The sequence below is a fragment of the Gymnoscopelus microlampas genome (assembly GCF_963454915.1).
Source record: "Gymnoscopelus microlampas genome assembly, chromosome: 6".
NCBI classification, from domain to species: domain Eukaryota; kingdom Metazoa; phylum Chordata; class Actinopteri; order Myctophiformes; family Myctophidae; genus Gymnoscopelus; species Gymnoscopelus microlampas.
The window spans coordinates 45,201,755-45,228,249 of NC_139943.1; the positions used below are offsets into that span (position 1 = coordinate 45,201,755).

Consider the following 26,495-nt stretch of genomic DNA (forward strand, 5'->3'; position numbering starts at 1 on the left):
TATAAAGATCTCTCTCCCTCTCTCTCCTTCTCTCTCTCCATAAACACCTCCACAGACGGCCATCTCGGCCACACGCAAACCCGTTGGGTCTCTCTCTCTCTCTGTTTTTAATCACAAGCACAGCCGACAGCAGATTCGGAACTGATGCCCGTAGAATCACCATGGAGTGTGTTGGTATGGCACATCTGCACAGTAAAGACGTCTACATACCTTGTCGTATGCTGAATAGTGAAAATAGGCAGATCTACTAGCCGACATCGTAAGCTTGTTTCGAAAATGGGGGCCGTGCCACGGTCCACCGACCGATCCCACCCTCCTATCCATTAGGAAATTTTAATATAGGATGTTTACAAAATATATATTATTTTCTTGTCATCGCTATAGAGTGGTTTTTTTTCAGTAACAGGGGTCGCCCAATCTCTCCAATCTCAAAACACATTTTCAGGTTGGTTGCCAATTTCGTCCAGCCCAGTCAGTAGAGAGTGCCCTGCATTTAACTCATTCTCCGCCATTGATGTGTTTTAGATGTGTTTTTTTCCAAAGCCCAGACCGCCAAAGACGTGTTTGACGTGTTTTTCCGTTTTTTCTATTTTTACGCTAGATGGCGCTCTTCGCTAACACATGAGTCAACATTTGACATTCAGTGACGCATTGAAACAGGAAATGACTTAATTGCAAAAAAAAGCCCCATCCAATACCAGGTTATTGGATTTGGAGAAAAAAAAGCCTTTTTCTCGGCTCTCTTGTTTACATCGCCATATTTGGCTATATTCAACAGCCAATAACTAGAGAACAGTGGGTCGCGATGGAACTTTTTTCTTCTCGAGGAAACCACAGATAATGTAATAATGGACCTACAATCAGTTTATGGGGGGGGGGGGGGGATTATGAATTAATCCATTAATGAATTAATTAATACAATTTGCATTTTAAACCCTCTAACTGCATGTGTTGATAGAGAAGAATCCCCATGAGCGGAGGTTAACATGGGGGAGGTCAGTGGAGGTGAACATGGGCAGGCAGGTGTGTGTGTGTGTGTGTGTGTGTGTGTGTGTGTGGGGGGGGGTGTGAGTGGACAGGTCATGGGGGGTGGGGTAGGGGTGGTGGTGGTGATGAATGTGTGTTTCCCCGACTTTACTGACCAGGCAGTGGAGTTGGGGGGGGGTAAAGAGGTGGCAACAGTTCACGGAGGCACTTTTAATCGCTTTTGGAAGATTGGTACACACACACACACACACATGGACGTAGACACGCACACACGCGCACAAACACACACACACACACACACACACACACACACACACACACACACACACACACACACACACACACACACACACACACACACACACACACACACACACACACACACACACACACACACAGAAAACGGGACCTGTTAGGTCGGAGTAGGGGCATGTAGTGCAGAGTTTTAATCCTGTACACCAAATAGAGCGATGGGGATTTCATTACAGACCTGTTTCAGAGTGGTAAACCCAGGAGAAATCCATATTTCATTACTTCTCATCCAACTCCCTGCCCTGCCCGTGTGCGTACAGTGTGTGTGTGTGTGTGTGTGTGTGTGTGTGTGTGGGGGGGTTTTCATAGGTGTGTGGATGTGCCACGTGTGTGTGTGTGTGTGTGTGTGTGTGTGTGTGTGTGTGTGTGTGTGTGTGTGTGTGTGTGTGTGTGTGTGTGTGTGTGTGTGCGCATTGTAAATCGGTCATTCTCAGGAGCATCTCTTACAGTGAACCCCTCAGCCACACACTTGCTTGCCAAGTACATGTGGCTTTCACCCACATCAAATCAGAAAAAAACCCAATACAAAACACTCACATAGACCACGTTCACATAGTCATCGTCCGACAGAGTTTCCAGCATCTCGCTGACAGAGGTCCTGATCAGCTTGAGGGTCAGGCCAGACACACTGCCACTCCTGCCGAGAAAATAACAACACAAAAACATTGCCACCGCAGATTCGGTTAGCTTCTGCTGAGATTTGACTCATTTCTCATTTAGGATCAATTCAAAACATTTGATCGTTTCGGATCAATCAGGACAACTTACGCGTCCACAAGGATCAGCATGTCTTTAGGCGAGGCCGCTCCCTGGATGTACCTGCAGGGAGATCAGTTGGTGTGAATCAGTGTTGATTTTGTCGACTAAAACTATGACGAAAAATGTTCGTCAACTACCTTTTTTCACTGACGAAAACTAAAAAAAAAAAAAAAAACTAAGCTATGGGTGTTGCGCTCTGAAAATAGCAGATCTACAAGCTCACAACGCGTCGCACTGCGACGCGTTGTGAGCTTGTAGATCGGCTATTTTCAGCATGCAACCAAGTGTAAAATCAGCCATCACAACGCCATCAAGGCATCGCCGAAATACATTTTTAGTCGACTAAATCAACTGTAGATTTAGTCGACTAAAATCTTATGAGATTTAGTCGACTAAAACTAGACTAACAGTAAAACATTACAGATGACTAAAATAAGACTGAAATTAAATGGAAATGTATTCAAAAGACTATGACTAAAACTAAATCAAAATTTGCTGTCAAAATCAACACTGGTGTGAATAGAGCACCGAAGTCTGACGTCACTGCCGCTAGAGGGCGCTATCCCCCTTATTTTTCTTCTTATATGAGGCAATCTAAGATTCCCCTATGTGGATTTCAACACCCAGGGGGATAGCGCCCTCTAGCGGCAGTGACGTTAGGACTTCGGTGCTCTATACAAAAGGGATCAACGCTTAATTTATTATTGAACTTCAAATACGGTGCATCACATGGTTCGCTAGCTTGCGGGACAGAAATCAAAGCAAGTGAAAACTATTTTACAGTATTTGTCAAAAAATGTGGAGCCCTGCCCATTACAAGGGACTCGTCTGTTAGTTAGCGACTGATTAATACAGTAGGAGTTACTTTCCTCCTATTAGAAAGAAAGAAAGGAAGAGAGAAAGAAAGAAAGAAAGAAAGAAAGCCCTCTCCATGTTGTCTGGGGGAGCAAACATAAAACCTAGCTTAGTTTTTTTCAATATTATTTCTAGTGGCTTTGGTGTTCATGTGTAATGTGTGCTGACAGTGCTCTGACCATGGTAAAGTAGGGGGTGGGGGGGTTTTAATTAAACACTTTAAAAAGTGGGTGGGACTTGTCCCACCCTCATATAATGGCTCCGACGCCCATGTAGGCTTTTTTGCTCACGTTCATCATATAAATCACCGTCCGTCGTTGTCATTAATTCAGAATCTAGGGGAAGATGACCGCTGTGATGTCACCGGCGCAATCTTTCACCCGCGGACATTACACATATTACTTTGATTTAGTACCCGGAAAGGAGAGAGGGGGAAGACAAAGACATTTTTAGTCAAACGCGTCCTCTTTTGCAACAAAGCTGATTGATGCACAGTCAGGGTCATTTGTACGGGAGCTGTTTGGGTGTCTGTCGGCACGATATATCACTCAGAGCCTTCCACGGAGAGGTATACTAAGAGCTTAGCTTGTTAGTTTGATTGATATAGTATTGCACATTGGCGTTGTTCTATATGAATTGTTTGAACTTCACCAGCAAGTGCTGAGATGTGTGTGATGTGGAATAAAGGGTACTGTGGGACAGGGTCTCATTATTAACCCATTAAAACCAGGAACGCATCTGTGTAACCACTTAAACCATTATTTTATACTTTGGCTATTCAAAAATAGCAGATCTACAAGCTCATAGCATGGCACAGAGGGCCACGCTGAACTTGTAGATCTACTATTTTTGACAAATCTTGAACTTTTTGTGCAAATATTTGAATATGTTTATTTTTTACTCAATTTGACTCAAATCTTTGCTTCTGGGGGGTCCCTGGAACAAAATGTTTTCAGATGGGGGTCCGCGGCCAAATACATATCATTTTGGGGGTCCTTGACATAAAAAGGTTTGAGAACCACTCATATAATGTATACGTTTTTTCAAAAAACTGTAAGGATTTAGAAGACATTTGTAGAATCCCCAGAAGCAAAGATTTGAGTTGCAAATGTTCGCTTTAAAAAGAAAATATATATAATTCAAAGATTTGCACACATTTTCCAAGATTTTAAAATAAATAGCAGATCTACAAGCTCATAGCGCGGCACTCGGTGCCGCGCTATGAGCTTGTATATCTGCTATTTTTTTTAATAGCCAAAGAAATCTAAAAATGACACACAGATGCGTTGCCGGTCTTAACGGCTTAACGAGGGAATGACACAAGGCTGTGGTAATTGGCGCTGTTCAAATGATCCCTGCAAGCTGCCATGCAGTTTCCTGAGAGTCCCATACAGAAAATAAATCACATGCATTTCACATTATTTCAACATACACTAAGAACTGTCACTGTCACTTCCCTATAGGGGAGAAAAGATTTCTCTAATATGTTTTTGTTTTGTTTTGTTTCTTTTGTACACAGTACAAGCCTCAGTGTTAATTTAACTCTAACTTAAAAAATGAGCAGTATTTTTTACTGTGTATATTCTTCAGACATGACATGTATAAAGAAATATCTAGCCTCTAATTATGAACTATGGAATCAAAGGAAGCTTTGATATTTGTACTATACAAGTTACCATCTGTATGATGCACTTTCCTGGGAGTCATCCCTTTGATATATGCTCTTCCTACCCAAATCCCACAAGGACATGTCTGAGAGAGTGAAGGTCTACCTCACCATAGGACATGTACTCAAGTACTGTACTTAGATAAAATGTTGAGGTACTTTTTCTTTACTTCAATATTTTGACTTCAACTCCACTAAATGTCAGAGGCAAATGTTGCACTTTTTATTCCATTACAATAATTTTAAAACGTTTAGTTACTAGTTACTAATAATTACTTAGATTTAGATTAATATTACAAAACATACATTAGCCACTTCAGCACTATATATACACTTAGGCTATTTGAACGCGTTGTGCGCTTGTAGATCTTCTATTTTCAAAAAGATTCCTATATATTTGGAAAACTTGATATGGGACATTTCTGCATAATGAGTACTTATACTTTTAGTAAATTAAGTACATTTTGCGGACAATACCTTTGTAGTTTTGCTCAAGTACATTTTTAATACCAAACTTTTACTTGCGGTAATTTATAGTTTTACTTAAGTAAAACATTTGAGTACTTCTTCGACCACTGTCCTTTTCTGTACTGTATGTTGTATTTTGTGCTGTTGTGAAGTTATTCAGACAATGCATATAAAATCCTGAGTTACTCTAACCAATTAATACCTATTTTATACTATTCGAAGGTCTATTTTTGAAACATCGAAGAATTTTGAAAAATTACGTGCTGAGTATTTGACTCTTTGTCCTACTGCCCACCCTGTGTGTTAGTGACCATAACTCACCACGGCCGTCTGCGCACGTCGTACAGGTCTATCTTAGAGGGCGTCTTGCGGGCGTCCATCCATGGGGAGGCTTGGAGTGTAGAGCAAAAAAGAGACTTGTTTTCAATGAAGTACATCATGTAAAAACATGGATCAGATCAGTCCAAGGTCAGTTAATTGTCTTTTGCTATCTTATCTCATGTAATGTGATCGACATAAGCATGAACTTAAAGGACGGCTTCACCAATTTTCAACCTATCTTCATATAGATCCTCACTATGCTCCTGATGAAATTGTGTACACTTCTGTGGACACTTCAGAAACCTGTCTACCAGTGACATCATCGTTAGGAAGTTTTTTTTTCTCTTCAATATTATTATTATTTTATTTAGATTTGTATTAACGTGAGAACAATGGCTTCCATTATAGCATGCTAGCTTTCCAGGAATAGAAAGCCTGTAGTTTCTATTAGCTTGGATTCTTTATCGATGATGTCACTGGTAGACGGGTTTCTAAACTGCCCACAGTCCTCCTCTGAGACACAGACTGAGTAGAAAGAGATTGTACCATTTTATCATGTGCATTAGTGAGGACCAATTGTATGAAGACAGGTTGAAAATGGGTGAAGTCGTCCTTTAACCCATTCAAACTGGGAAAGCATCTGTGTCATTTTAAAATTTAGCGTTGGCTGTTCAAAAATAGCAGATATACATCTGCTATTTTTGAAAAAAAATTAAAAATCGTGAATTTGTTTGAAAAATGCTGAATACTTTTTTTAATAAAAACGTTTGAGAACTAATGATTCAGAAGGCATTTGTAGAATCGACCTCAGGTTTTAATGAGTTCAAGGTTAGCGGTTAGCTTCGGTTTAAAAACACATAATTATTCTGTAGTGTTGTTGTTATCGCGTGTCTCTGGTGTTTTCCTTTTTGCATCAGCATGGCAGACAGAGCAGGGCAGAGTCATTAGGAGAGATGCTGGGCAGCTGGGTCGCTCACCAGGAAGCATACCAACTGGCCACTATGGACTCACTCCATCTCCCCCTCACACATCTTGTTTTGGCCTCTGTAAGCGTTTGCCTGTGTATTACAGCCTGTGTATTACAGCATGGCTCTGCAGGAATCTAGTTTTTTTGCTTGGCTTTAAAGCCATTCAATTCTCCCCACAGCTTAATCCAACCAGCATGATACACACCAGAATTCACCGTTTTCAAATCCAGCAATTCAGTCATGTTTAAATAGTTGATGTGTTTTTCACATTAAAGATTCAAATAAAAGTTAAAATAAAAAAAGTTTTTTTGGAATACTGACGTGTGTGCATGAACTGCTGTTTGCCACAGTACTCGTTTGTGCCCGTTTGTGACATCAAAGAGCCAGAATTGAATATGTGTGGTTTAAACAGGTCATGGTTTTTATGGAGGACGAAACTACAATACGACCAACTACCTAATTATTTGTTATGCTGGGCTTCTTTGCTTAAACCGTACAAAGGCTTCTTTCTTTTTTTTTAACACCCCTTACAGTACATGATAGCTCCCTTTGTACCAGTTAGCATTATTCATGAAGCTGTAAACAGCAGGAGCATGAGATGAAATAGATGAAAGAGACCAAAAACATAATCACCGGCTATGACAATAACCACTGGCTTTTTTATCTCGGCATTATCAGTGAGGGAGAGTCATCAAGGAGAGTCAATGCGAGCAAAGTGGGACTGCCTACTTTGCATACTGAGGAGGACAACTCCGAAACCAATGAAACCTCATGAATATTAGACCTAAAAATCTCCCCATAAAAAAAGCATGAATCATAAATCAAATCATGAATAGAAATAACTACGGTAGTATAGGCAGAGACAATATGCTCGGATGGAGTGCTATTTGAGGCTTGCCACGTGCACCATCGGTACTGTATGCATCCCTGCGATTATTAGTGAGCTGATATATATATATGCCTGCTGACGCTTGAAGAAAGCAAACTCGCGCATATATCCTCTGACCGCTTGTGGTGGTGATTAATAGCAAGAGCGCAACATCACAAAGAGAGAGGAAGTGTGTATACACTATAGGTGTGTGTGTGTGTGTGTGTGTGTGTGTGTGTGTGTGTGTGTGTGTGTGTGTGTGTGTGTGTGTGTGTGTATATATAGATAAATATATGTATATCATCATCATCCTTTGAGTGCCATCAATATCTTAGACACAAGCTGCTTCCACTAGTCTTTGTTGCTCATTGCCAAAAGACATTTTGGAGAAGTCACCAAAGCATGAGTATACATGTTAATATATATTTATACCGTGCCAGGAAAATCTTTCAACTTTCATCTTTAATCCAAATTTAAAAATTCAGTTACACTTGCTATGCATCCCACGTCTATATTACATAATAATATACTGATGTGCATGCTGATGCATTATCAGTACTGCTTATAGCACTGAGTAATTATAGTTATAAGAGCTCATAAATACCCATGATTCTGCAGTTTATACATTCTTATATGGTCACATAATGTATACAATTATCTGCTTAGAATTAGTTATAGGCATTCATAAGTACTCATATAACACATTTTATTTTTTCACTTCATACAGTACTTGCTGAACAATCACAGACTTTTTGTTTTGGCCAGTATCATAGTGTATTCAAATTCTCATAGTTGTAATACAAGTCAAGTGAAAAAAACAAACAACATTTTTGAATGTCATTACTTTACTTGAGCGCCCAATGACCATTTATAATGGTGCGTTCACACGGGCAGATGAAAAGATACAAAGATACAAAAATACGCCACATCTTTGTCGCTGTGTCGCTTTGTATCTGTGTTGCTCAATGCGGTCGCTGACGTCATCAAGCGTGCGGACATCGGCGCTACAGTTGTAGCTTTGTATCTTTGTATCTGGAAGTTGAACCCAGCTCAACTAGCTTTGTATCTTTGTATCTGGAAGTTGAACCCAGCTCAACTTGAATTTGTAGCTTTGTCGCTAGAGCTACAGCTACAAACGTCGGATATATCTTTGTATCTTCATGTCGCTGGTTTCCAATGAAAATGAATGGCAGCATCTTTTAATCTGCCCGTGTGAACGCACCATTAGGCTTATAATCACACTATGCATTATTTATATGATTATATAAATAATGATTACAATACATTTTTAATTATTATAATGTTTTACTACTATGAGAATTATAATACACTGTGATCTTTGCCAAAGAAATGTCTGCGATTAAGTATGTTTCTAATGCATTGTGTTGCTGGTGTTGTATGGCGTGTACCTGGGTAGTAGTGTGCCATGTGTTGTATGGTGTGTAGTACCTGGGTAGTAGTGTATTGTCTGGTGTGTAGTACCTGGGTAGTAGTGTATTGTATGGTGTGTATGTACCTGGGTAGTAGTGTATTGTATGGTGTGTATGTACCTGGGTAGTAGTGTATTGTATGGTGTGTATGTACCTGGGTAGTAGTGTATTGTATGGTGTGTAGTACCTGGGTAGTAGTGTATTGTATGGTGTGTATGTACCTGGGTAGTAGTGTATTGTATGGTGTGTATGTACCTGGGTAGTAGTGTATTGTATGGTGTGTATGTACCTGGGTAGTAGTGTATTGTATGGTGTGTAGTACCTGGGTAATAGTGTATTGTATGGTGTGTAGTACCTGGGTAGTAGTGTATTGTATGGTGTGTATGTACCTGGGTAGTAGTGTGTTGTATGGTGTGTATGTACCTGGGTAGTAGTGTATTGTATGGTGTGTATGTACCTGGGTAGTAGTGTATTGTATGGTGTGTATGTACCTGGGTAGTAGTGTGTTGTATGGTGTGTATGTACCTGGGTAGTAGTGTATTGTATGGTGTGTATGTACCTGGGTAGTAGTGTATTGTATGGTGTGTATGTACCTGGGTAGTAGTGTATTGTATGGTGTGTATGTACCTGGGTAGTAGTGTATTGTATGGTGTGTATGTACCTGGGTAGTAGTGTATTGTATGGTGTGTATGTACCTGGGTAGTAGTGTATTGTATGGTGTGTATGTACCTGGGTAATAGCGTGCCAGGCCTGTGGCGCTACCGAACACCTGCCAGAGCAGCGTGGGGTCATCCTCCCGGTTCTTCTTAAACACGTCCTCCAAGGCCCACGTCCAATTCAGCTCATTCAACACGATGGTGGCTACACACACACACACACGCACACACACACGCACGCACACACACAAGAATTGCAATATCTGTGATTTTGTGAAAGAATGGACATGTCTGGTTTGATTGATGCCCTGCCAAAAGACTGATATAAACGTCAGATATAAACAGATTGACATCAATTTCCTCCCTTTCTTGTGTAAATGCGCACACACACACACACACACACACACACACACACACACACACACACACACACACACACACACACACACACACACACACACACACACACACACACACACGTGTTCTATGGCAGAGATCAGAGAGCCCTGTGGGAGAACTAAGCGGCGTGCCACAGATGTCTTGCATTTACACATTCATTAGGATTCAGACGCGTACACAGCCTCACTGTCATCCCTCAAAAAAAGGGGAACCGTGAGCAAATAGCGCGCCCCCGCAGCGGCGTGCCCGGCAGGGTCGCCACTTTTTACAGCGTCAACTGTCGACTAATGGAATTCCGGAAGGTAATGACTCACACATACTGACAAAAACTGACACTGGAGCATTGCACTATTCACCTGGAACGTTTCTGATGAGTTACTCTCGTGTGCATGGGCAAGCGGGAGCATGTGTCAAGAATGTAGATTCAAATACACAAAGGGGTTTATTTGTCACTCATACCGGCACAAACAACAGAATTTTGGTGTGTCATGCTCCGCAGACTCTGCTAACAATAAAAAAAATTATAATATCACGATAATAATACAGTGAGATGCAAGACGCGTAACGCTAAACAAATCAAACTAGAAAATGTGCTCCTCGGAGCACAAGTCTCCGCCAGCAGAACCGTGCTATCAACTGTCATCAACTGTGATATCAGTTTGTACTGGAATGTACTGTTCTTGATTAATCCTGTCTAAGCTATTTATATTACGTATTGTGATGACACCAGTGTGTCTACATAATGTATTGCTCCGCCATTTCTCAGCCATTTCGTGATTATTCCTGTCTTACCTCACTTTGAAAGAGACCAAGACTCTTTCAAAGTGACACATCTATTCATAGGCCGCTATACGTCATGCGTCTCACTAGCCAATCCGAGCACACTCTTTCAACGTATTGTCACGTGTCACGTGAGGCTTGACCAATGTTAGCTTGGCCGAGGGGGGACGGGGGACGGAAAGTGAAAACATAGTCTCCTGGCGGAGACAATAAACACCTAAGTGGCACCACCTATCCAACGGATATGTCTGAGTCATAGTTCCCGTCTGTGACTGTGTCCGTTTTGTGCCCATATATGGATATCTCTGTATTATCTGTCTGTCTACCTATGTCCCTTTTATACCCATATATGGAGATCCCTGGTGTCATCAGTATATGCCCATACATTGGTATGTCCATATATGGGCATATCGGTTGGCTCGGTGGTTCTGGACAACTGGATATCTACGTAGGCCTACAGTACATACTGTATGGACATATTGTTCGGATGGGCAGTGCTGAACAACCGCATATCCGAACTACTCGGCGGTGGGCACCGAACTCCCTCGACTCCTTGTCAATGTGAACGCCAAGTTTAAAGTTGGTCGGTCCCATATATGCACATAACCATATATGGGCATAGCGGTCGGATCTGTGGCTCTGGACAACCGGATCTCCATATATGTCTATATGGGCGTATCTGGTATGTTCATGGTTACATCTGAGTCCCAGTTACGTGGCTGTGGTCCTGCCTATATATGGGCGCATCGGGTTTGTTTACAGTTATGTCTGAGTCAGAGTGATGTGGCCCTGGTCCGCCTTCTGCCCTCCCATTAGCACATTTTAATATAGGATATATGTATGTATATAGGCCTATAGTGTCACTGTGTGTGTATATATATATATATATATCTTGTGACACCGCAATGCGCTTGCTCAAAGACCTGCTATTGCATGAGTTCTGCACGGAGGGGAGGGAAGTCCCCGTAGTACGCTCAGCCAAACGCACCACCTTCCCCAGGGCTTACAAGTCCTGGGAGTAGCTATTCCTGTACCAGACAGTGATAGTCCCTGTCAGGGTGCTCTCTGAGTGGTAGCAGAGTAAAATGATTTCACTTATTTGCCATAGTCTCTGTGTGCATTGTCTATTGTCTGCAATGTGCACACTGAGGTACTTGAAACTGCTCACCTTTTACCACTGGTGTCCCTTTTTCCCCCTTTTTATTTGACCTTTAGTTATACAGGTGCAGTCCCACCGAGATACAAGAGCTCTTTTTACGAGAGAGCCTTTAGGGTAGCAGCAATCATTTCCCTTTGATCCTGAGGCCATAGCTGAATGGTTAGAGAACCTGCCTAGGAAGTCAGAGGGTGCAGGTTCGATTCCAGGCCTCAGCAATGTGTCAAAGTGTCCCTGAGCAAGACACTTGACTCTAACTGCTCCCCGAGCGCTACACTAATGGCTGCTCACTGCACCTAGAATGAATTAAGGACCAATTTCATGTACAGTATGTATGTGCCAAAAAACACCCAAAGGAATGGTGACCAAATTATTGTTATTATTATCATATCATGAGGAGGGTATAGGTCCTCTGCTGTTGCATACAGAAGTCTATGAGCGTTCAAGAAGAGGCTGTGGTGTGTGTGTGTGTGTGTGTGTGTGTGTGTGTGTGTGTGTGTGTGTGTGTGTGTGTGTGTGTGTGTGTGTGTGTGTGTGTGTGTGTGTGTGTGTGTGTGTGTGTGTGTGTGTGTTTATCTGTGTGTGCGTGTGTGTTTGTTTATCTGTGTGTGGGGGTGTGTGTGTGTGTGTGTGTGTGTATGCGTGTGCGTGCGTGCGTGTGTGTGATTGATGCAGCGTGTTGTGAGAGGTAACAGGCATTATGGATGTAATGACACAGCAGCCAGACAGGCCTGAGATCCAAACTGTTGTCACATCACAGCTACCATGATGAATGGGGACACAACACGTGCATGGGCTCCCAGCTCCATCCTGTCTGTCTGTCTGTCTGTCTGTCTGTCTCTCCCTCCCCAGCTTTTTTTATGTATCTTTGCGTCTCTATCGCTCTTTGTTCTACCCCATGTGTGTGGTATTTGAGTGTATATGGAGTATGTGTACACGTACAGTACAGCACATATGTGTGGGTAATAAGGGTTTCACCAACTAGTCGACTTTATAACTAGTCAACTAGTATAACCACTAGTCGACCTTGTTAGTACTAGTCAACTAGTTGATCTTTTTTCTTACTTTTTTGTATGTAGGCCTACAAGGTAGCAAGCTAATTTCAACTACATTATAGTTATACAGTTTTCTTTTTCAAATTTACAAACATTATAAACGGAACGTATTACCCAGTCACCCACACACTACCACACTGCCTACCCAACATCCGGTGTAAAACACATAAACAAACATGGTAAGTGAACACAGCAACAGGTGAGGGCCCCGCTAAACAGGCTCGACGTTCGTTTGTATGGAAGTGTTTCACTGAAGTGTGGACAAAAAAGACGGTGGGGTGTAAATTGTGTAAGACTACACTTAAGTTCAACAGCAATATGTATGCCAAGTAGAACCATCTGAAGACTAAACACCCAGCCGGCCGCTTCCATAAGACAGCAGCAGCGCGAAGGGAACACAGTCACTCATGTTTAGTTAGCATCCCTCCCACTTCTTCCTTTACGCTAACCAAAAAGAAGGATTTGTTGGTTACTTTGTTTAACAAGAGACACGGCAGATACAGTGATTTTGGTAAGTCCAGTTTCCATTCCTTATTGTAGCAGTTAAAATGGATGTGGATTGTGGCAATTGTGAAATGCTGTTGTCCGTTGTTGCAGTTCAACGTTCTCACACGTGCGTTTCTGTGTCTATGTCCACTGTCATGGCAACCCAGCTACTGCGGAATTCCGTGTCTCAGAGTTGCAGAACTCATGCTTATATTTTGTTAACTGTTTTTGTTTAATTACTATTTATTTTTGTTTAATGTTCAGAAACAGTGATAGGCTACTACTACATTGTTAGATGCATGTAGAATGCTTGAACTCGCCGTTTTACAAAATACGATTTTCATTGTTACCTAGAACTCTGCTCTCTGCGTCTTTATTAATACATAATACAGTAGGTAAATATTGACTAGTCGACTACTAGTAGGTCAAATTTGTCAGCTAGTAAAAATCTGTAGTCATGAAAGCCATTCATTACAGTAGTCTATATGAATGTAGTATAGTGTGTGTGTGTGAGAGAGAGAGACAGAGAGAGAGAGAGAGAGAGACAGAGACAGAGACAGAGACAGAGAGAGAGAGAGAGAGAGAGAGAGAGAGAGAGAGAGAGAGAGAGAGAGAGAGAGAGGGGAATGGAGATAGATTGATCTCCTGTATTACGTGTGACGTGGTTCATTGATGTGCAAAGCAAACACTGTTCATTTGCATGCATGGCTCTGGAGGGGAGTTAATGAAGCCTCAGTTGCCAGGGGTGTGTGTGTGTGTGTGTGTGTGTGTGTGTGTGTGTGTGTGTGTGCACTGTGTCTGTATGTGTACACATATCGCCCTCATTAACTATACATTTTAGCAGGAAAGAAGTGGAAATTACACCATCCCAGCCAGTGTTAATAAGCAAACGGCAACCTACAAATGTGTGCACTGCATATGAAGATGTATTTTACATGGAATATTCTCTCTATAGAAAACTCCTATTAGAGCATGGCTGCATTGAAGGACAAGACAGACAGACAGACAGACAGACAGACAGACAGACAGACAGACAGACAGGACCAGCCATGAAAACAGGCCTTCTGGCTAATTCAGGCACATCACCAAATAAACCAAATGAAGAGCAGACAGACAGACAGACAGACAGACAGACAGACAGACAGACAGACAGACATAGATAGATACGATAGATAGGAATGCCAAAATCTAGTTGTGATGCATCTTAAGTTGCATCTTAAGTAAATATCAGCGAACACATAATGAAGAATAAAAACTTTGGAAAAAGTAAAAGTAAAGAAGAGGCGGGAAAATGATTGTCGTCTTCAATAATGATAAGCCACCTGGTATTGACAATCTAGACTGTATAAGTATTAAAGACAGATAATCGGCTGGTTGTTTAACCAGATCCAAGAGCCGCTGTGATTGTATCCAAACAGGAATTAAACCAATATGGCCCTGGGCAGTAGAGGGAGAAGGAGAATCAGCTGGGGGTCATCCTGGGATCTGAGCCAACTCTGAGATTCCCTTGCCTTTACATCGTTGGCTACGGTGCGTGTGTCATCCTGGTGATGTCAATACGAGACAGTCATATCCGTATATGGAGTCCCAGTATGCCCAAAGATGGATGCCGTGATGTCGGACTCGGATATGTCCGTTAGCTCCATATATGGGAGTACCAAGCATTCAGTGACGTGGTCGGACCTAGTGCCGCGTAACTATGGTTACCTATCCAACGAACCTGTATGATGTGAAAGCCTTTTCTACAGTAAGATTTTTTTTCGAATGAGGCTAATCATATTTCTTCTCCAATATATCATATTTTTTGTATCTGAGTTTTGTATATGAATTGGCATGGTGCAAACAAGAGGGACCTGGGAAAGCTGCAGCCAGGCTCAGTGTACATCAAGGTCCATTGTAAACACAACATGCATGATACGCTCTGCTACCTGGATGACAGTCCCGGAGCGGCTGACAGTATCACTCCTTGTCTTTTTAAGAAATATTAATGCGCTATAGCCTGCAATAGCCTACTTGTTAAACCCTTTAAGACCGGGAACGCATCGATGTGTCCTTTTTAGATTTCTTTGGCTATTCAAAAATAGCAGATCTACAAGCTCGTAGCGCGGCACTCGGTGCCGCGCTATGAGCTTGTAGATCTGCTATTTTTGAACAGCCAAATAAATCTAAAGTGACACAGATGTGTTCCCGGATTGAATGGGTTAATGTTTATATAATCAACTAACGCTTAGCTCCAATATTCATGCATATCAGACGAGACAAGCCACAAGAGGTCGCTATCTAGTCCCTAAAGCTAGAACATGGTAGATGCAACGCACACAGTGCTGTATCGATTGCATGGAACACACACTGCCACAACGGATTCCCAAAGAAAAAAACTAAATCGAGCTTTAAAAGACTATTGAAAAGACATCTAGCAGTACAAAGGTTGTAAGGCACACGTTTTACATGTACCTGTCTTTGAGACAGGTACATGTGCGTTCACACTTGTAGGCGTGCAATCGTGCGCACACACACAGTCACACACACACAGAAGCACGCACAGACACACATGCATATGGGCACACACACACACACACACACACACACACACACACACACACACACACACACACACACACACACACACACACACACACACACACACACACAGTTAGGATAAGTCTATTTTATTTGTATTTGTTTGATATGACAGGAATAGTATGTAGGCAGTTCTTTATTTAAATTTACTATTATTATTATTATATTATTATTTTTTAATCCTGGCATCAGGGGGATCAGCAGTGTATGATCATGAAAAGGTAACATAATATGTAACCTTTTTATGCTTTCCCTCAGACAATATTGTTGTCTGACAATATTATTGTCTATTCATTATTCTATTACTATAATATATTATATGGAAATATAATGACTTTGTCCATGTTGTATTTGTCTTGTTTAATGTAATGTTTATATGCTACGCGTGGACCCCAGGAAGACTAGCTAAATGTTACGCATCAGCTAATGGGGATCCTAATTATCTCAGGAGACAGGAGAACATGTAATCCATTATCCTTAGTGTTCTTAGTTGGCTTGTTTTTGCCCTTCCACCCTCGATACAGATCGAAAAAGCCAATGAAACCAATATGCTTTATTCCCCCGTCTCCAAGTGGTTGTGTGAGTAGACCCGTGTTAGGGATAATTTTAATAAGCTTAGCTTCACCGCCGTTGCCATAAGGGAGAGGAGTATTTGCTTGACACCCGTATTGCCACTGACACTAATGAATTCCCTGACTCCATTCGGCGTCGGCTTTGATGCCATGGAGAATCTACAGGGCGATGATGGCTTAATCTCAACGGGATAGTGAAGGATTCATGCCATATAATTTACAGACACATGTGCGGCAGGTTAACCCTTTAAGGCCCGGGAACGCATCTGTGTGTCACTTTAAGATTTCTTTGGGCTATTCAAAAATATCAGATAAGCAGATAAGCTCACATAGCTATTTTTGAAAAATCGTGCAAGATTTGTGCAAATCTTTGAATATATGTATATTTTTAAGCGAACATTTTTAACTCAAATCTTTGCTTCTGGGGGTCCCTCGAACTACATATTTTGAGATGGGGGTCCGCAGCCAAATACATATAATTTTGGGGGTCCTTGACATGAAAAAGTTTGAGAACCACTGATTATAGTAGTTTTTAAAAAAAAAACAGTTCTAGAAGGCATTTGTAGAATCCCCAGAAGCAAAAATTTCAGTTACAAATGTTTGCTTAAAAAATATATAATACATTCAAAGATTTGCACACATTTTCATGATTTTTCCAAAAAATAGCAGATCTACAAGCTCATAGCGCGGCACTCGATGCCGCGCTATGAGCTTGTAGATCTGCTATTTTTGAATAGCCAACGAAATCTGAAAATGACACAGATGCGTTCTCCGGTATTAAGGGGTTAAGGCGTTTCTAACCCTTCGAATACAATTGATGTTCAACCACACACTCAGGCATGGTTAGGCTAGCTGCAACTAGCTGCAGGTTGTAAATCCAATGACATAAAGTCTATGCAACTTGACAGTTACAAAAGGCAATTCAAAAGCAAGGCAACCTATAGGTGTGGATAACTGAGTTGCAGCACCCTGCAAATTAACGGACAGAGTGATATAGACAGACATGTAGACAGACGGCCTCATTATATTAGATGAACCCTCACTTCTTCACCGCGGCTCAACTAATGATCAAAGAGGCAAAGCATCACATTCAATGTGATAGTTTATTCCACTGCGTTAGCTAGATTGGTATTACGTTTATTATGCCATAATGTTTTCATGCAAGCTAATCACTTTTGAAATGTCACTGTGAATACGTACAGTATTGAATGTCTTATTATTATCTCTTTTGCCTAATGGATGATCCCTTCACAGCGAGTGAATGAGAGAAGCAGAAATGACGTCATTTTACAAAATAAAAGCTTGTTTGCGTCCTGTTTACTTCCTGCGGGGAAACGGCCATATTGCCGTTCCTCTTGCTTGCCGATCACCGTGAGGACGGAGGTCATGGTGAATATTCCATTATTTAAAAATGTAAAAATAGCTCTTTTTCTCTGGTAGTGGGTTGACATTATTACAGTATCACTCTGGCAGTCAAAGAGTTGTATTGTTTTCTTGCATTCAGATGTGTCAATACGTCATTGTTTTTTTCCGCCACACTGACTACTTTGTATAATCATGAGTGTCAGAGAATATGAAGAGAGCGATCACTGCACCAATGCTTGTCAATATCCTAAGGAAAAACACATGACCCAAACAGACTAAATGTGTGGGTGCAAGACTGGCTACTCAAAACAGAGACCACAACATTGAAGGAGGTCAGCGAGGAGGTCAAGAACTTCAACAATGAGGTCGCTGTCAGCTGGCAAGCAAAGTATCTAAATGTAAATGTTAGACATCTGCAGTGGTGGAAAAAAAGTACTAATACTAAAAGTATCAATACTGCAATGTAGAAGTACTCTGTTTTGGTATCAAAATGTACTTAAAGTACCAAAAGTAAAAGTACTAAAATGTTTGAAAATAGCAGATCTACAAGCTCACAACGCGTCGCGATGCGACGCGTTGTGAGCTTGTAGATCGGCTATTTTCAAATAGCCTAGGTATAAAATAGGGCTAAAGTGGTTCATGTATGTTTTGTAATGTAATCATTTATATCTGCAATAAACTAGTAAAAGTTTTCAAATAATTGTAGTGGCAATATTTGCCTCTGAGATGTAGTGGAGTAGAAGTAAAAGTATAGACAATTTGAAATACTCCAGTAAAGTAAAAGTACCAAAACATTTTACTTAAGTACAGTACTTGAGTAAATGTACTTAGTTACTGTACACCACTGGACATCTGTATGAATAAACTGATGATAAACATGTTTTTTTTTGGGTGACTCATTCCATTAAAGTTAATAATCCAAAATAGTTTTGTATTACAATAATGTGTATAATATACGTTTAATATTTGTTTATTATAATTGTATAACAAAAAAAACTAAAATACAAAGTACATGACAGACCACAGTGCAAAGCCAGGCTTAAGTCTTCGCTTATCATCAACATCATCGAAGAGGCCAGCTTCTGGTCTGTATAGGGGGCAGATGGTAATTATACATTCGGCAGTCTGGCTCGCCGCACTCGCATGCTGCGCTGCAAGCCCCACTTCCTCATAGATAATTTGAAGCGGCCGACCCCAGTATGTAGGAGGTTCAGCTGGGTCCATTGCTGTGTGGTAGGTCTTCACCTTTTGACGCCATTTTCCCCGGTTCCCAGATGTAGCAATGGATACGTGTGGGCCCAGCTGTCTCCCACTACCGCTTCCTTAGTTTAAGAATGGCGGGACTTGAATCTGCTTGGAAGCACCACTATCATTGTGGTGTCATACAGGATCTCATGTTGCTGCATTTCGTGAGACATGCTATTTTCAACACACTGTTACAAGGCAAGGGGCGGACGGTCGCGGTTGGATTGTTTTTTCTCTGAAACACTGATACCGTTTGTGTTTACAAACGGTCAGACGATTGATCATAATGGATATACATTTTCTGTGACCAGTTGAAAAGGTAAGAAAAACGAAAATCGCTGGCAGTGGGCAAACGCAGCCAGAAATAAGTCTGACAGACAGACAGACAGACAGACAGACAGACAGACAGACAGACAGACAGACAGTTCAACATCTGTTTTTGTCTCATTTTACCCCATCTGAACTGTTATTAAATTAAGGCAGGTGTGCCCAAATGTACACTTAATATACAGTACATGTGAAACTTTAGAAGGAACATTTTAATTGCCTTAATGCAAATCAGTTTGTCTACATTTCATTTAATCAAACCAACCACAGCCAGAATACCAAGCGGAGATTCGTCTGGGCATGCAGAAATGCCCCCCCCAAAAACAGAAGGGTTTAAAGATTAGATGGGTGCTGACCTTGTCAGACACGACCCAAATTGGTTCTCATCTCAGATTCACACAGTGTGCCTCACTCAGAAAACTTTGAGGAATATTATTTGTTCTTCTAGATGAATTTTCTCAAAGTGAACCTAGCCCTAAGCTGCGCTACGTATTGCATATATGAATTTCCATCCGCGAAGAAGCCATATGAACCAAGGTGAGGGATAAACACAGTTCCATTCAATCATATTACCTCTCTTTCTCTCTCTCTCTCCCCGTATCTCACCATTTCACACAGGCCTACACACACACACACACACACACACACACACACACACACACACACACACACACACACACACACACACACACACACACACACACACACACACACACACACACACACACACACACACACACACACACACACACACACACACACACACACACACACGCACAGTCTCATTCGGACTAATGTGGTCTTTCCGTCATCTTAACACATTCATTCCGGGAACGCGTCTGTGTCATTTTTTTATTTTGGGGGCTATTCAAAAATAGCAGATATACAAGCTCGTAGCTCAAGCTTGTACATCTGCTATTTTTGAAAAAACATTTTGAAAATGTGTGCAAATCTGAATATATATATATATATACATGTTTAACTGAAATCTTTGCTTCTGGGGGGTCCCTGCCTGGAACAAAATATTTTGAGATGGGGAGGGCCAAATACATACATTTTTGGTGGTCCTTGACATGAAAAAAGTTTATGAACCACTGATATTATAGCAACATAAGTCAAAAAAAACTGTTAGGATTTATAGAAGACATTTGTAGAATCCCCAGAAGCAAAGATTTGAGTAAAAAAATGTTCGCTTTAAAAATACATATTCAAGGACTTGCAAACATTTTCAAGATATTTCAAAAAATAGCAGATCTACAAGCTCATAGCGTGGTACTCGGTGCCGCGCTATGATCTTGTATATCTGCTATTTTTTTGAATAGCCCAAAGAAATCTTTAAAATGACACACAGATGCGTTCCCGATCTTACTGGCTTAATATCACCGCTCTTCTCTGTGTCCTACACGGGTCTCACACACACATAAGGTTCTTCCACGGAAGGTTCCATAAACTTGCCTCCCACTTGCCCCGGAAAATCCAATTTTCCCCTCTTGGAGCTGAGCACGGGCTATTCCTGGAACCTTTATAGGGTTCAGATCAAATTGGAAGCTCTGAAACCTCCATAACGTATGAATCTGCTGTCTCTCCCTTTTGCTCCCAGCAAAACAAAACCCATACGGTACGCCATGCAGGCGTACAATGTTAACCCTTTAACACCGGGAACGCATCAGTGTCATTTTAAGATTTCTTTGGCTATTCAAAAATAGCAGATATACAAGCTCATAGCGCGGCACCGAGTTCCGCGCTATGAGCTTGTAGATCTGCTATTTTTTTGAAAAATCGTGAAAATGTGTGCAAATCTTTGAATATATATATTTTTTGATGCGATCATTTGTAACTCAAATCTTTGCTTCTGGGGGTCCCTGGATCCAAGTATTTTGAGATGGGGGTCCGTGGCCAAATATACATATACATTTTGGGGTCCTTGACATGGAAAAAGTTTGATTACCACTGACATACTGTATACAGTAGTAACAAAAGTTTTTTCAACAAAAACATTTTTTAACTCAAATATTTGCTCTTTTTTATTTTTAATTTTACTTATGTTGCTATATATCATCTCAAAATATTTTGTTCCAGGGACCCCCAGAAGCAAAGATTTGAGTTAAAATGAATATATATGTTTAAAGATTTGCCAAAATATTTCACGATTTTTCAAAAATAGCAGATCTACAAGCTCATAGTGCGGCACTCGATGAGCTTGTGTACTGTATCGGCTATTTTTTTACCGGTCTAAATGGGTTAAGGCACACACACACACACACACACACACACACACACACACACACACACACACACACACACACACACACACACACACACACACACACACACACACACACACACACACACACACACACACACACACACACACACACTATAGCTGAGGTCAGACTCTGGCGGTGACTTGGTCCCAGCAGCGGACCGAACCCATGCATACTCATTACAGGCCAACCAATAAACTGCATTCTTTACAGGGAGGGTGGGAGGAGTCAGGGCAACCAGCCAACGTTATGAGAGAGGAGCAGGGCTCCGTGGGTCAAAGCTCTCATTACGTGAAGCCATTTGCATTTTGAACACGTGACACACGTGTGACATGTGTGCCTCTCTGTAGGGTCAGAGGAGAGGTGACCGGTGTAGCGCTCGGGCCAGAAGGTATCTCAGCGGTCCAAAAGGTGACTCTGGAAGGGTCCTTCCATCCTACTGACTGCTGACGCAACACACCTGCACCACAGGCTTAATTATGACATAATACTGTAATTAACCACTTCATTATCTTTGTGGTGTTGTCTCGTCTGATTGGATGAAATTTGTAACCCACCTGAAAATGTATGTTCTCTTTACTAAAGAGGAATAGAGAGCTTTAACTTTTTAACAAAATGAGTTTCATTTTAATCAGAGAATATCACTTACAGCACCTTTAAGAACTATTTACAAAATATGTTGACATTATTTTTGAAAATCTTCAACACAGAATTCAAAAATAGCCTTGTAGATCTGCTATTTTACACGTGCGCAGACACACACACACACACACACACACACACAGTGCAACTCACGCACACACCCGCACACACAGTGCAACTCACGCACCCCCACGCACGCACGCACACACACACACACACACACACACACACACACACACACACACACACACACACACACACACACACACACACACACACACACACCTTTTAGGCTAACCAAAAAATGAATACCATTGGTTGGCCATTAGCTGTCAGAAAGCCTCGAAGGAAGGAAATCAAATTATACTAAACCAGGGCAGGTAAATATCAGCAAAGGGTGATGAAACCATCAGAAACAATGTTGTTTTATGACAAGGGAACATCTACTCAAACAGACCTGAAAATGTTTTTCTGCAATGTGTGCTATAGTATAGTAGCCTACATGACATGTGCAAAGCCTCTTTAAAAGCTGTAGACACAGTGACAAGACCCAGAATCAATTGAAACAAGCTGCTGTTCTTAACCACACATAACGTATGTTTTTTTAATCATATCTCACAGTATCCGCTACATATATTTATTTCTACACACTGGAAGGAGGTTGTGTACCTGTGAATGCACATTCATTATTGATTTGGATGTACTGTAGCCTATATATTTGTCTGTGAACATATCCACGTCATGTTTATGGCACACGTTTGCTGAAAGTATGTACTCTAGTTTTAACACACAGGCCCTCATTTATCAACGCAGCGTATAAACCGGCGTATATTTTTCCATATATTCGGCCGTACACCAACGTCGAAGTCACATTTATCAACGAATCCTACACAGCCGATCCGAGCATACATTTGGTCCCAGCCTTGATAAATCTCACGTCTGAAAACGAGCGTCATTTAAATAACACGCCCTTAAATATTCTCGAAACACCCCGATTTTACGACATGAAGAACCAGAATACGACCAAAGAAAGAGTTTAGCCGGCTCGCCTCGCTGCCTGTCACACACACAAACACACACACACACACACACACACAGGCACGCACACATGCACACGCCTCTCTCTCTCGCTCGCTCGCGCGCGCGCCCAACTGTGTCTTTCATAATCCGTTACGGTATAATTTTTGTCAGTCACGTAGGCTTGTAGCCTACATGAATGACATTATGATACAAATTACATCGCCATGAATGTAATACGTTTGTATATTTATTTACCCCATACCGAGCGTTCAAGTTACACTAAGCAGTCATGTTGGCTATATTCCCCATGAGACTCGGCCGGTCTGCAGACTGCAGTGATCCCGTGCCGCAAGTTCCGCAACCCACGTTATATATAAGAGATTGGAGCGTCAGGTTTATATCCTTAACCCAGCCAGGTTGTAGCCTATATAACTCTCTATGACATAACTCCATACCATAGAGGACAAGCTAGCCTACTGTAAGTTTGTAGACCTCACTCCATGAAAAGATGGTCGGGAGTCCCGACCGCGGGACTCCCGACGCAAAAGCACTGTATATTTTGAAAATAGCAGATCTGCAAGCTCACAACGCCTCGCTGGCTTGTGAGCTTGTAGATCTGCTATTTTCAATACAGCCAGATCTACAATCTTATCTGAATGACTGTTAAAGCAGTTTGTTTAAATTACTTTATAAAATGTTATATTTTCACAGGGATTATTTATTAGTGTAGATATACATTTATGAGTGGATTATGTGTCCAGATGCCTCTCAGACAGTCAAACAAAGCTGCTCCGCAGGTCTAGGATGGAATAAACGGGTGCAGCCAAGGTCAACAACTGGTCTCGACCAGACGTGAAATTTCAGCGTACCGTAGGATGAAGCCCACGTCAGGATATATTGATAAATGCCGAAAGGTGCGGTGATCTCGCCGTACGCCCATTATTTGGGCTGCACCGCGTTGATAAATGAGGGCCATTGAGTGCCATAAACGGTCCGGACCGTTTTTGGCCCATTTTTTTTTTATACGTGGGGCCCACGTGGGGCGCTCTAACGAAACTTTGGGATCATCCAAGGAGTCTCTGAGAAGGAGAGGCCGGATGTGGATCCATGTCAAAAATCCTTCCGGTCGGCCTCTCCAATGTTAACTCCTTGACTAAAAGCTTAATATCTCCATTTCTTTTTAACGTGGTGGAAGTGAGCCGTTTTCGATCGGCGATCACTCTGCAATGGAGGATCGCGTTAGAAATATTATTGTTCCAGGCGTTAGTCGGGACCCTCCGCCGTCTCGCACGCACGCTTTGTTTACATGCACTTCCGCGTCGGGGCCTCTACAGCACGAAACGTATCAACGTAAGTGGATGGAAGATATGCAGGCACTGAACGTACCCTATTTTAATAAACCTCTGGCACACAATGTGTTAACTTATCTGATATTGTATGAACACATTTTCTTCCACTTTTTTTCTTTTTTTTTGCCACGTTCCTAAAATCTCCAAACTCACAGAGAGACAGGTTTGGCATTTCACTTCAAAAGATTGTTCATCAAACCTTGGGTGCAATCTGGAGGAATTTAAAATGTCAGTTTTTCTTCCTGGGTTATGGGTGGAGGTTGTCTGAGAGACGAAGGCTGCTGAATGCTCTCATCAATCCATTTCAGTTAGAGAGCAATACTGCTGGCCATCCACACACCGCAAGGACACGCCGTGGAGCTCAGGGACTGATGCAGTCCAGGGACAAATCTTATTATACACAGTAGCACTTGGTTTTTTTTTTTCTTTTTTATCCAGGATTTGACCGCGGCAAATTGGCCCGGGAACACGTTCACAAAACAACATCTTATAATGGCTTGTGTGTGTGTGTGTGTGTGTGTGTGTGTGTGTGTGTGTGTGTGTCAGCTTGTATCCATGGTTACTGCCACAGCTTTTTGTGCTTGCATGTCTATGTGTAAGCATGCGTGCACGTTATGTGCATGTGTCCTTGTGTGTGTGAAGGTGTGAATGCATGGGTGCATACTGAGTGTGTGTGTGTGTGTGTGTGTGTGTGTGTGTGTGTGTGTGTGTGTGTGTGTGTGTGTGTGTGTGTGTGTGTGTGTGTGTGTGTGTGTGTGTGTGTGTGTGTGTGTGTGTGTGTGTGTGTGTGCACTCACAGCCGTCATAGATGTCGGTGGGGATGTGTACGGCCGTTTGGTTGTGATCAGCCGGTCGCTTAAATGAAAGGTCCAGTTTGAAGTCCGGCCGGATCCGGTTCTTTCTCCCCTCCGTGTCATTTATATCCAGCTGGAAGTGGAAGGAAACAAAAACAAAAGAGGAGGCATATGTTATAACTGTAAAACAACACAAAAGCAAAAAGAAACACTTTTTCTGTTGGCCGAAGCATGATGAGTGAGGCAGCCATTAACACCGGGGAAGCATCTGTGTCATTTGAGATTTTAGCAAGTTTTTTAGAACAGTGGTTCAGATGGTTCAAAAATAGCAGATATACAAGCTCACAGCGCGTTACTGTGTGCCGCGCTGTGAGCTTGTACATCTGCTATTTTTGAACATTTTAGAAAAATCTTGAAAGTGTCATTTAGATTTTTTTTCTTTTTTTTTACACAAATCTTCTCTTTTGGGGGTCCCTGGCACAAAACCTTTTCAGATGGGGGTCCGCGGCCAAATACATATTATTTTCGGGGTCCTTGGCACAGAAACATTAGAGAACTACCGATTTTTAGAAGGCATTTGTAGAATCAGCCTCAGGTTAAAAAGCATGACCCTCACAGTGACATTACCAGAGATGCACTGCCTGCCACGGTTTCACATTTCTGTTCCTCCCGCTCAGAGGTTTTCTAAAGAAAAATCTGACAGGGACATCAAAATCTGCGCTCGATAACATCATGAAGTAGTTTTCGTCCATGCAAAATGGATGGAGGCACTCCCATCGTTCTGTGCCCCCCAGTGTTAGATTTATGCCTTCAAAAATGCACATTCACCAGTGTACATCAATGAGAAGGACTGTGAACCTGGGACATTCATGGAGAGAGGCAGGATGAGGTATGGAGAAGAGAAAGCAAATTGGGGGGAGTAGAGAGAGAGACAGAGAACCGGGGAGAAAGGGAGAGTAAGCGAAGAAGAGGGAGGGAGAAGGGAAAGACAGTGGGAGAGTGAGAGAGAGAGAGAGAGGCAAACGCTTGCTTCCTAATAAAGCAACCGTGTAGCTAGCTCATACATCTCATCTGTCAATTAGAGGAGAAACACGGCAGAAACCTCTTCACCTGCGAGAGGAGAGGGAGAGGGAGGGGGGGGGGATAGAGACGGAGAGCGGGGAGAAGAAGC

The 26,495-nt window shown here is 41.9% G+C and overlaps 1 protein-coding gene across 1 annotated transcript in view; it reads right to left on the reverse strand.

Annotated features, from left to right (window-relative positions):
* LOC311047176 (voltage-dependent calcium channel subunit alpha-2/delta-1) overlaps window positions 1–26,495 on the reverse strand; it is a gene marked incomplete at both ends in the record, with an annotated part of 149,172 nt that overhangs the window by 63,389 nt on the left and 59,288 nt on the right. The window contains 5 exons of the mRNA XM_084059815.1: window positions 1,837–1,936; window positions 2,068–2,118; window positions 5,369–5,438; window positions 9,364–9,495; window positions 25,328–25,457. Coding sequence (XP_083915941.1) covers window positions 1,837–1,936; window positions 2,068–2,118; window positions 5,369–5,438; window positions 9,364–9,495; window positions 25,328–25,457 — 483 coding nt within the window. The remainder of the gene's footprint in view (window positions 1–1,836; window positions 1,937–2,067; window positions 2,119–5,368; window positions 5,439–9,363; window positions 9,496–25,327; window positions 25,458–26,495) is intronic.